At 44.9% G+C, this 12,215-nt stretch overlaps 1 protein-coding gene across 1 annotated transcript in view; it reads left to right on the plus strand.

Annotated features, from left to right (window-relative positions):
- The first annotated feature begins 692 nt into the window (after positions 1-692).
- Positions 693-12,215, plus strand: part of cdc42bpb (CDC42 binding protein kinase beta (DMPK-like)) — a 294,374-nt gene continuing 282,851 nt past the window's right edge. The window contains 1 exon segment of the mRNA XM_084314992.1: positions 693-1,888. Within this exon segment, the coding sequence (XP_084171118.1) occupies positions 1,699-1,888 (190 nt within the window). The 5' untranslated portion in view covers positions 693-1,698.

Consider the following 12,215-nt stretch of genomic DNA (forward strand, 5'->3'; position numbering starts at 1 on the left):
TTAAGTAATTGGCTACATCCAGCTTGTCTGTGATGAGCGTGTTGTCCGTCTTTATGTTTATGTTTGAGAATCTGGTTTTAAGTTTTTTACTGCAGCCTAGTTGATTATTGAGTAATTTCCAAAGTTCGCAGGGTTTGTTTTTGTTTTCCTCAGTTTTGTCGTTGATGACATTTCTTTTTGCGGTTCTGATCATGGTGATCGTGTGTGCAATCAGAGTTGATATGAGCTCATGGGACGAGATTGCACTCCGGGCAACCTAAGTTTTGTGAGCAGAAGCGTGTGCACGCGTGTGCACACAGGAATGCGCTGCACACGACTGTACTCGCAGTACACACCTGGCTACTTAGCATATCAATAGCGCCCGGTCCTCAGGTGTTACATTCCATTCGTAGAGGCAATTAGGCATTGTTTTTAGTCTGTCCTTATGCGAGGGAACATTTATGCGCATGCGCGGGAGCGTGCGCACGCGCCTGGGAGCGTGCGTGCATGTGGCGTCATTAGCGTGCGTGCAGCCTGTGTTGATGAGCATCGCAACAGGAACGCACCTCGGGCACTGGTTCCCTTAGCATTTGCCTATACTGCCTATGCCTATAACCGGCCCTGTGTGTATCCATAACGTTTCCGGTGTGGGCGGGCGGGCGCTCCACGGTCCCCGGTTTGGATTCTCTCTCTTGCTCGAAGGGGAAGAGAGAGAGAGAGAGAGACGAGGCTGGACACGAGCTCACGAGCTCAGCCATATTCCACCGCCGCTACTCAGCGAGGAGCCACCGCCGGCACCGGTGTAGTGGAGGAAGGAAGCTCAACCAAAAGGAAAAGGGCTTCAAGAAGAAGAAGAAGAAGAAGAAGAAGAAGGAAAAAAGCCACTCCCAATTTTTGTGGACATACTTATCTGATTGAATAATAGCATTTATTTTTTGGGAACATGATGCCACCGAGTTTATAATAATAATAATCCGAAATGGACGGCCGCCGGTCAGCCTGAGGAGGGAGGGAGGGAACAAACAAGCCCGACATGATCCCAGTTTTCTGAAGAGGAAAGTAACACATTTTTTGGTTTTGGGATTATTGTTGGGATTATTGTTGGCCTCGTCGTCGGGGTTGAGATAATCGAATAACACCGTGTGGCGACACGAGAAGAAAAAAACATTAAAAAACAAGGCGAAACGGGATCGGCGAAAAAGGAAAACCGTCGGGACACAAAATGTCGGGATTATATTTGTGTGTGTGTGTCCGGGGGGCTAGCTAGCTGAGCTACACTATAGCCGGTTGGAGTCTCTGGGTTTCATCACAGCTCCACCACGTCGAGATACAAATAGTTTTTGTTTTGTTTTTAATAAGAAGGGGCTAGTTTGAATTCTGGTCTCTCTGCTCTTCTTGAGAGAGGGAGTGGTAGCAGCAGCAGCGGGGACAACATGTTAAAGGTGTACTCTACTAGTTGACCCGCTCGGTGTTAAAGGTGTACTCTACTAGTTGACCCGCTCGGTGTCAAAGGTGTACTCTACTAGTCGACCCGCTCTGTGTTAAAGGTGTACTCTGCTAGTTGACCCGCTCTGTGTTAAAGGTGTACTCTACTAGTTGACCCGCTCTGTGTCAAAGTGTACTCTGCTAGTTGACCCGCTCGGTGTTAAAGGTGTACTCTACTAGTTGACCTGCTGAGTGTTTAAAGGTTTAACTCTACTAGTTTGGCAAACAACAAAAATGTCAGCAAAGGTCCGCCTGAAGAAGTTGGAGCAGTTGCTGCTGGACGGAGGGACCCAGCAGAAGAACCCGGAGAGGAGCTCGTCGCTGAGCGTCGAGACCCTCCTGGATATACTGATCTGTTTGTACAACGAATGCAGCAACTCTCCTCTGAAGCGGGAGAAGCACGTGACGGACTTTCTGGAATGGGGTAAGTTATAGTTTTTGTGTCTTTAGTTAGGTTGGAATGTGTCGGACTGTGAATGATGATGGTGGTGCGTTCGCACGGTCCTCGGTCAACTCGAAGTCGGGGGGGAAATGTGCGAGTTCAACACCAGGAAGTTGCACTAGGAACGGGCGAATAGCTCTATTAACCCTTTCACTGCCGCACTACCAAACGGTTAACCTCTTTCACTGCGACAATACACAGAAGGTTATTAACCCTTTTCACCGCCACACAACAACAGCAGCAGGTTAACCCTTTCACTGCCACACTATAGAAGGTTAACCCTTTACTGTCAAGGGTAAAACCTTCTGTAGTGTGGCAGTGAAAGGGCTAAGTGGTAAATAGCTCGTTGTGACGTTTCACTGACACCTTTTGAGGCGCAAAACATACTTTTATTATTATAAACATGGGGGAGTGTCACGAGACATCTGACACATGATACATGGCCGGTATTCCTAGTAAAAGTCGCCCAAACCACGAGCATCAAGGGAAAAAAAAGGTTGCATAATATTTTGCTGCCTTGCATCTGGCTTGGTCCTGACTTTGATCTGAAGAACGCTATATCATCTCGTTTTTACAATTATTTTGGTCACACTATTTCCGATTCGACGAGGACTGACCGAACGCACCATCATCAGGTCCTAGATTTGATTTGATTTGATATTTTTTATTTTCGTGTCTTACATACAGATGTATGCCCAGCCCATATGGGCTTACAAGTCACATAGCAATAAGTATATAATAATATACTTTACCAATTACTTAACAAATGACATATAGACCAAGATGGCCATAAGAAAATACAAGAAAATACAAGAAAACGTAATATAACACAAGCTGTACTCAATGTAAATAAACAGAAAAACAAGATGAATTCAAATACAATTATATAGGATACAGTGTGTTTTGTCTCAAGTGCCATGCTTTCTCCAAAAATCCTGCAAAACCGAAGATGTCCTCCACAAAAAAACAACTCAACATACAACTCCTAGAACTCGGGAATTAATGTCTGGATTATAATAAGGGAGTTCCGGGGGAGCGCTTGAGTGTGTACTGTGTAGCTAAATGCAACCACTTAATTCAAACCGGAAATAAAATACAAAGACATTTCCCACAGAGCTCAGTGTGTGTATCACAAAAGCAAACAAAATAAAATAAAAAAACTGTTAAGTCAAAATATACTTTTATTAATCATCTCCTCCCAGTGTGCGACTCCTCTGTCTTCTTGCTCGATGCTACAACAAAACTGATCTTTCAACACACAGGCCCCACCGATAGGAGGGGCAGCAGGCAGTCGAGGAGAGACTGGATTAAAAAAGTACATGTTTGGCTAAACTCGTCGTTCTTAACGCTCCGGAAATCCCTTTGATTTTCGACCTCCGTCGGTAGTAGTGGTTTGTTTTGAATCTCTAAAAGGCCACGCTAGCTACGGACCGGTACCGTACGCGCCCCACAACAATTTTTTTTTTAATCTTTTCCCCCCTCCTTTTTCCTCCGATTTTCTCCCATCCCAATGTTAGTCGTTATGCCAATTCCCAATCCCCTTCCTGGTCGCTGCACACTTACCCCCCACAGTCGGTCTGGGAGAGTGGAGGCTATCACATGCTTCCTCCGACACACGTCCAGCCAATCAACCGCTTCTTTTCACCTGGCAGCGCGGACTCTCACTGAGAGGGCGTAGCGTGTGGAAGGATCACACTACCGCCCTTAGATCCTATCCGCGCTTAGCAGGCGCCCCGACCGAACTGTAGGAGTCGCTGTTTACAACGACCCGGACCCACCCCGCCAGCTTCTCCCACCCTCTAATACTGCCAATTGTATTAGTGTGTGAACGGCCAGCCAAGCTGGTGACAACCCCGGAGCTGTGAGCTGGATTCGAACAGGCGAATCCAGCGTCTCCGGGGTTGGTGACGAACGCAATCTCCGTTACGCCACCTGACCGCCACGCCCACAACTCTTTTAATAAGGCAGACGTCACTGGAGTTCTGGACCAGAGCTAGTAGCTGGGATGATGATGATGATGATGATGATAACAACTGGCCATGACTGGATCATGGCGTGGCCTGTTGTCCTGTATTTGCTCTACAAAGTGGGGCGATGCACATTCACTTGTAACTGTGTGGCAAATGGTCAGCTGGCCTGCTGCTGTTGTTTTGGGACAACAGGACGACGGTGACATTAACCCTCCACTATTCACTACCAAATGGCGACAATACAGAGAGAAGGTTAACACTTTGGCTGCCTAAGGTTAAATTCATGATATACCATAGATTGCCAGCGCTATTTGTCTATGGAGAAAGTCCCCTTCTTTGCAGGGCTATAACTTTTTAAATTCTATTGCTACATTGCCATTATTAGGGCCCATTCAAAGTCCTATATGTATTGTTCATTGTGTAGCAACGTTAAACTTTTTCATTCATATATTCATAGTAAAGTATGGTCTAATGTATAAGTATGTTTTCATCTCTTTCTGCAGCTTTCTCCAGAACGTGATATATAGCCCCAAATGCATTATATTGATGATGAAATACAGTTTGATGGCAATCAGCGCGATATAAAAAATTCCAACTAGACGTACTTCTAGAAGTTACTACACGTCATCTGATGTTGACCGGATGGGCGAGGGGGCGTTTATAATTCCGTGGGCAGCGTTATACCAATCATCTAATGTGGGTCAAATGTTGATAATAGCAGTTAGTATCGAAGACGGTAACGTTACACGCTGAAACTCACCCCAGTCTCCGCGCGCCGTTGGGCGATCATCGTCGAGTAGAAATCTTATCATTATGGGATATATTTTTACCCGGTCCATCTCCAGCTTGTATAATGGTATATACGTCCAAATCATGTTGTTTATCGAGTTATTGCCAATCGATCACCGTGTAGCGTGACGAGCCAGAGTCCCATGAACTATAGCGAGCGCCCGGAAGTACTACGGTCGTCATGACAACCTCTATTCAACATCCTGTTTGGCGATTGCGCCGATCGGCCACCAGATGGCGCTCCTGAACCGCCAGAGAGCTCAGTGGGTCCTGCTGGTGGATCTCAGGCCAGCGGAGGGGACATATGAATCCGATCGCAGATTTTTGAAATATTGATATAAGGACGACGTAACGCGTCCTCCGGCAACTTTAGCATGGCCAGCAAAGACGTCTAAAGACGGGTCCCGGCACTCAAAGTGTTAACTCTTTCACTGCCACCCCGACAAAGGGTTAACCCTTTCACTACCGCACGACAGAAGGTTAACCCTTTCACTACCACACCACAGAAGGTTAACCCTTTCACTACCACACTACAGAAGGTTAACCTGTAGTGAGAGGGTTTTAATTGCCATATCTTAATATATTTATTTAGCATAGAATGTTTTTCTCAAACTACACTCTGATTGGCGCGCAGCGGTTAAGATAAAAACAACGAGGCCTGCATCACAGCGAGGTTTTCCCTCGCTTGCCTGCCGAAGACGCAATAAATACACTTGCTATGGAGTTATGTCCTGGTTAATGTTCGCCCACACACAGACGTGAAGGTACTTTCTACTTTATATTGGACAGCTTATCTGTTGTGTGACGCAGTTTTTCCCAGACTCAGATTGCAAATGGAGTGCATTTATTTAGAAAGCCCCCCCCTCCCCCCCTAACCCTTTATCCGGGAAGGGAAATGAGTTGCTGATTTTTGTTCCTAAGAGTTTGTCCACTCAGACCATGTGGTCGCCTCAGTCATCATCCCACTGTCGGCCGAGGAGCGTCGTCAGGTGAGGGGGAGGTTAATAGTTGCCAGCTCAGCCCCTCTTAAGTTTACTATGTTGTCGGCACTAGTGACTGCACTGGACTCGCTTTAAGTAAATTCTCCTTGTTTTTAGGGGTTTGGTTGGCTTTCGACATCGACACCCTTCCGTCTCTATACTCCTCCTCCTCGCCGAGAGGAAGGCTACACCCCATAGGTTTATTAACCCTTTCACTACAGAAGGTTAACCTTTCACTACGCGTGCTGTGACACAATGACGGGGGGTGAGATTACACCCTCGACAGTAACTCCAAAAGAGCAACGCCGTCCTCCGGGGGGGGGGGGCTGCTGTCCTCACCGGCAGGCGACGCGACTCTGAGCTCCAAGTGTTTTTCTTTAAGTCAGCATAAAACATAGACGGACGGTTAACCCTTTCACTACGACACTGCATACGGTTAACCCTTTCACTACCACACTACAGAAGGTTAACCTACCACACTACAGACAGTTAACCCTTTCACTACCACACTGCATACGGTTAACCCTTTCACAACTACACTACATACGGTTAAGGGTTAACCCTTTCACTACCACACTACAGACGGTTAACCCTTTCACAACTACACTACATAATGTTAACCCTTTCACTACCACACTACACAGACGGTTAACATTTTCACAACCACACTACAGCCGGTTAACCCTTTCACTACCACACTACAGACTGAATGAATGAATGAATGAATGAAAACTTTATTTAACAGATTGCAGAATGGGTACAATAGAGTACGGCTCAATACACACAATTGTTAAGGGGATGCAGACCTGAGAAAGACGTTTGTCTTGTTTACATCAGGGTCCCCCATTTTCAATTCATAGTGACATTTATGACATACACAACATACATGACATTTATGACTGCTCCAACACACCAGGGAATCAACCACCCTCTTGGTACCACATGCAGTGGTTGTTCCTATAACCCCTCAAGAAAAAACTCAAACACACCTGCGGGTATAGCCCTCCTATCATGACATAGGGACATACATGACATACAGGTATATAGTACTGTTACATTTGTGACATATACGATATGCAAATAATAGGGCTGTCCCCGACTAAGGATTTGGATGGTCGACTAGGATTGGCCAAAATTTGCCATTAGTAGACTATTGGTTGACCAAAAAAAAAAAAAAAAGTATAATATATTATAGGGGTGGACGGTATAAATGGTATACGGTATAAACGGTATGAATTTGCTCTACGGTATGGATTTTGACTATACCGTGTAACCGGTAGATAGCAATGACGTCATGTAACCACAGCGCGACTATTTCACTCGCATTTGCCCCTAAAAATAGATAGAATTAGTCATAGATAATAGATATGTGCGAACTGGAAAAAGTTATTTAGGAGGCTTCGCGCAGTGGGCGTGCCAGCCCCTACCGCACGCATGTAAACACGGGTCTAGTAGTCTAGTGGGACGGGACATGGGATGACGGCGGCGTCTCCCTGAGCTAACGTTAGCTTAGCTACCGTTACAAAATGACCCAGTCAACTATTCACTTTTAGTTTAATACATGATGAGGCATTGTCTAACCGAACGGTATCTAGTCGGCCAGCTACCGATAGCTCCTGACATCAACAAACGCTCCACAAAGTCCAGTAGAGACGTGTGTGCTACCTGTTAGCCGTTAGCTCACGTTAACGCAAGTTAGTTCACCGTTCAAAACGAAATGTCCCATTGAACTAAATAATTCACTGAGGCGTTGTATTAACGTTATATATCTGGCTAGCAGTAGCTACAGATAGCTCCTGATATCAATGTCTTATAACACTGATTCGATGCGTATTCGAGCTGAGGGCTTGCTGACCAATAGGGCCCAGGTGCAGCGCCGGAGAATCCTGGCCGTAGCTCTGCTCGAGGCTACTCTAGTATAGGTCCAGGTGCAGCTCCGGAGAATCCTGGCCGTAGCTGGAGGCTACTAGAGTACACACAGACAGTGGAGCTTGTTGCATGGTGGCGATGTCTCGCAGATAATACAAGTACAAGTCTAATATATAATATATATATTTTATAAAAAAAAAAATATATAAAATAAAATAATTTTTTTTTATCAAAAACGATGATACCGTGATATATACCGTTACCGTCTATGCTTCAAATTATACCGTGATATACATTTTAGGCCATACCGTCCACCCCTAATATATATATATATATATATATATATTTTTTTTTTTTATCATTCCATTTGGGCTGTGGGGGGTGCTTAATGTCTGAAGGAGTCGACTGAAGGCTTCTTGTTCTCTGCAAAAGCATGCAATTGGTCCACTGATGGATACATCTTGATATTTGTCTAGTCTAGTGTGTTCATTAGATGGGTGAAATCCTCTTTCAGTGCCTCTGTGCCTGTTTTCGTAGGCAGTTAGCCTCTGGTATGCGCACCATTAGCGTTAGCCACGCTTCTATGCCTCTTTTCTTTTGGAAAGAATGATATTTTTTTTTTATTATTATTATATTCGACTAAGAGGTTGGCCAGTCGACTACGGCTCCTTTCGACCGATTAGTCGACTAATCGATTAATAGGGGTCAGCCCTAGCAAATATACAGTTCAGTTACCCATAGATCCTAACAGAGAATATATACATATGATGGGGAGGAGACTGTACATTAGGAGGGGGTGGGTGGGTGAGAGAGAAATATACATACGGTGGGGAGAGAATATATACATACGGTGGGGAGGAGACTGTACTTTAGGAAGGGGTAGGGGGGTTTGGACATTTACGGTGGCCAGTTTCGAATTGCAGCCTCCCGTAGGTGCTCTTCAAGAGCGGTTTTGAATGTGGGTAGTGATTCACATTCCTTTACGGCTGTGGGTAGGGCGTTCCACATTGATGTGGCATAATTGCTAAACATGTTTAGACAGGGTAAATTTTCAGAAAATCATAACTCTGAAGGCATTTCGTGTTTATTTTTGGTACACAACATTTCTAGGGGTATTAAGGGGTGCTGAATCCAAATCTGCTGTATACCAAGCTCAAACATGTCAAATAAGGCCTCAAAATTGAGAAATCCAACATGGCCGCCAGCACCAGGCTGAAATCTATTTAAGTGCATATCTTTTTGACTAAACAAGGTAGAAACTAGGGATGCACGATATTGATTTTTTGACACCGATACCGATAACTTTATGCTCCTCAAGCCGATAACCGATACCCGATATTTATTGTATTATAATATTTTTTTTTAAATGTATATATATATATATCTTTTTTTGATCAACATTTTTTTTTTTTTTTTTATTTATAAGCTCCGACGTCATCGGTACTGCTATCGGTACTCGAGAAATTATGGAGGTTTTTTTTGAGGAATTTAAACGTTGCTAACTACTCTTGTTGGCCGTTTTCTATATCTCTCCTGCCTCGGTGTCTCTGCCTGCGCGAGGAGCGGGCTGTGCTGTGCTCTCTCCTCTCTTCCCCTCCCACACACACACACACTCACTCACACACACGGGTGCTGCCGAGTACAGACAGCTCTGCTCTCATCATGGCGGACAGAACGAAACGTTCAAAAGTCTGGGTCTATTTTACAAAAGTCGATGCTGACAACGCTCGTTGCCACAAGTGCAACAAGACATTTGCCAGTAATGTATAAGCACTGGTACTTGTCAATGTGGCTGGCGGGGAGCTAACGTTATTAGCCTGAGCTCCGAGTAGAGTAATGCCTGACAATCCGGAGGTAAATAAACGAACGAGAGCTTCTGATTGGTGGTAAGAAGAAGAGGTGGGTGCAAGCGGTGGGACGTAATTGGCAGATCGACTGTCTGCCTCCGAATGTAACGACAGCCAAGAAAGGGAGCGCTGGATTTGTGAAAAACTCCCTGTTCCTAAACCACACGCTATCAGTTTTACCACAGTACTGGCAAAACGGGAGGAGGCTATAATAAAAACAAGCGCCCTTCATCCAAATCCACCCACACCGGATTTCTTTTAACCAAAAAATGTATTATATTATCGGAGCTATCAATAATGTTATCGGGTTTATCGGGATGACGTCATAATTGCTGATATCGGCCCGATAATTATCGGCCCGATAATTATCGTGCATCCCTAGTAGAAACATGAATGAAATGTGTTTTTATATGTTTGCATACATGAGGAATTTAAAATCATATCCTGATTTTAGATCAGTTGAGAAAATGTTGCTTGAAACTCATATTTATAGCAGAAACGGTGGTCGTTATTGATGCATAACTCATCAACCAAATAAGAAAGAAAAGCAGGATGATCCCAGGCCATGGATTTATTCATCAAACTCTTTTCTCTTGAATTTTTGTAATCAACATGCCATTTATGCAAATTAGATAGTCCTTAATATGCGTACAGTAGCTTAGGTAGTCATTTATTGTCAGTCATCAATCGTATTCAGGCAGGTGTCGCAGGTGTCTTGCAGTTGCATGATTCATCCAATGCTGAATATAATAGAATAGATTATAATATAATAAAATAAAAAGATTATTTTACCATATCAATATAAGTGAATGTTCAAGTTTCTTTATTAGTTGTCATACATAATACAGAATACTTTGCATGAAATGTTTCTTTCTGTGTTGCTCCTGAGTGTGCTAGATAATAATTAACAAGATAGTATAAAATAAGTATAAAATAGAAAGTCAAGAAGTCAAGTACGTAAACAAGTGTAAACAACAAAATTGTTCAGTGTATCTATATATACAGTATGTACAGCTGGTACAAAAATGGTGAGGTATAGCTTAGCTTGTGGTGCCACCTTGTAGTGGTGAGGTGCAATAAGGAATGAGAATGATGTGCAATTTCCTTACCAATAATATAAATATAAATATAAAGTGTAAAGTGTGTCTAAAGTGGTAAAGTGGGTGCTACAGTGTGTTGTTTATTTAAGTGAGTGTATGTGCGCTGTGGGTGTGTTGATGGTTTGCTTATTGTTCATTGTTCATTCATTGAGCATCCTGATGGCCTGGGGATAGAAGCTCCTTCTGAGTCTCTCTGTGCTTGCCATGAGACTCCGATATCGCTTGCCTGACTGCAGCAGTTCAAAGAGGCAGTTGTTTGAGTGGCTGGAGTCTTTGATTATTCTCTTAGCCTTGCCCATGCACTGCTTGTTGTAAATGTTTTGGAGAGTGGGAAGCCCACCTTCAATTGTGCGTTCGGCTGAACGGGCCACTCTCTGTAGTCTGCTGCAGTCTTGTGCAGTGCTATTCCCAAACCAGGAGGTGATATTGCCAGTCAGGATGCTCTCTATTGTGCATGAGTAGAAGTTCTTGAGGATCTTCTGACTCACGTTGAACTTACTTAAGCGCCTAAGGAAGTAGAGGCGTTGTCGTGCCTTCTTGATAACACTGTCAATGTGTGTGGTCCATGTCAAGTCCTCGGATATGTGGACTCCGATGTACTTAAAACTGTTCACTCTCTCAACCGGTGCCCCGTCGATGCTGAGGGGGCTGTAGTCCCTGACCCCAACCTCCTAAAGTCCACAATCATCTCCTTTGTTTTGCTGACGTTCAGGGAGAGGCTGTTCTCTTGACACCATCCCGCTAGAACCTTAACCTCTTCCAGGTAGGCCCTCTCGTCGTTTGCAGAGATCAGGCCCACCACTACTGTGTCGTCAGCAAATTTGATGATTGTGTTGTTGTTCCGCTGTGCCACACAGTCATGTGTGTACAGGGAGTGGAGGAGGGGACTCAGGACACAGCCCTGGGGGGCCCCTATGTTGAGTGATGGATGAGGAGGTGCAGTTGCCTGCTCTCACCACCTGGGGTCTGCCCGTCAGGAAGTCCAAGACCCACTGGCAGAGGTCATAGTTCAAGGCCAGGTCCCTGAGCTTGGCTATGAGTTTGGAGGGGACTATGGTATTGAATGCTGAGCTGTAGTCGATGAATAGCATTCTCACATAGTTCCCCTGCCTCTTGTCCAGGTGTGATGCTGCTGTGTGCAGCACATGGGCTATGGCGTGCTCTGTGGACCTGTTGGGGCGGTATGCAAATTGCAGGGGGTCCAGGTTGATGGGGAGGGAGGAACAGATGTAGCCCTTCACTAGCTTCTCAAAGCACTTCATGGCTATGGAGGTGAGAGCTACAGGGCGGTAGTCGTTGAGGCAAGAAGGCTTGGATTTTTTGGGTACAGGGATAATGGTGGACTTCTTCAGACAGGTGGGGAAGACAGCCTGTTCTAAGGACAGGTTATATATGTCAGTGAATACCGGGGCCAGTTGGTCGGCACAGACTTTTAGGATGATACTATCCGGTCCTGCTGCCTTCCTGATATTCACTTTCTTAAACGTCCTCCTCACCTCATGTTCTGTTATCCTGAACACTGAGTCTCCATCAGCAGTGCCCCCCCCCCCTCCATTGCAGTGGTTTGTAGGCTGGTGCTGTTATTCCCAGCCTCAAACCTCGCATAGAAGGTATTGAGATCATTTGCCAGTTGGATGTCACTGTTCAGTTTGAGGGAGGTGCCTTTGTAATCTGTCATCGTTCTGAGGCCCTGCCACATAGCTCTAGAGTCAGCCTGTTCATATTGAAGTTTAACACGATTTCACAACGTACTG

Source organism: Notolepis coatsorum (genome assembly GCF_963971535.1).
Source record: "Notolepis coatsorum genome assembly, chromosome: 5".
NCBI lineage: Eukaryota > Metazoa > Chordata > Actinopteri > Aulopiformes > Paralepididae > Notolepis > Notolepis coatsorum.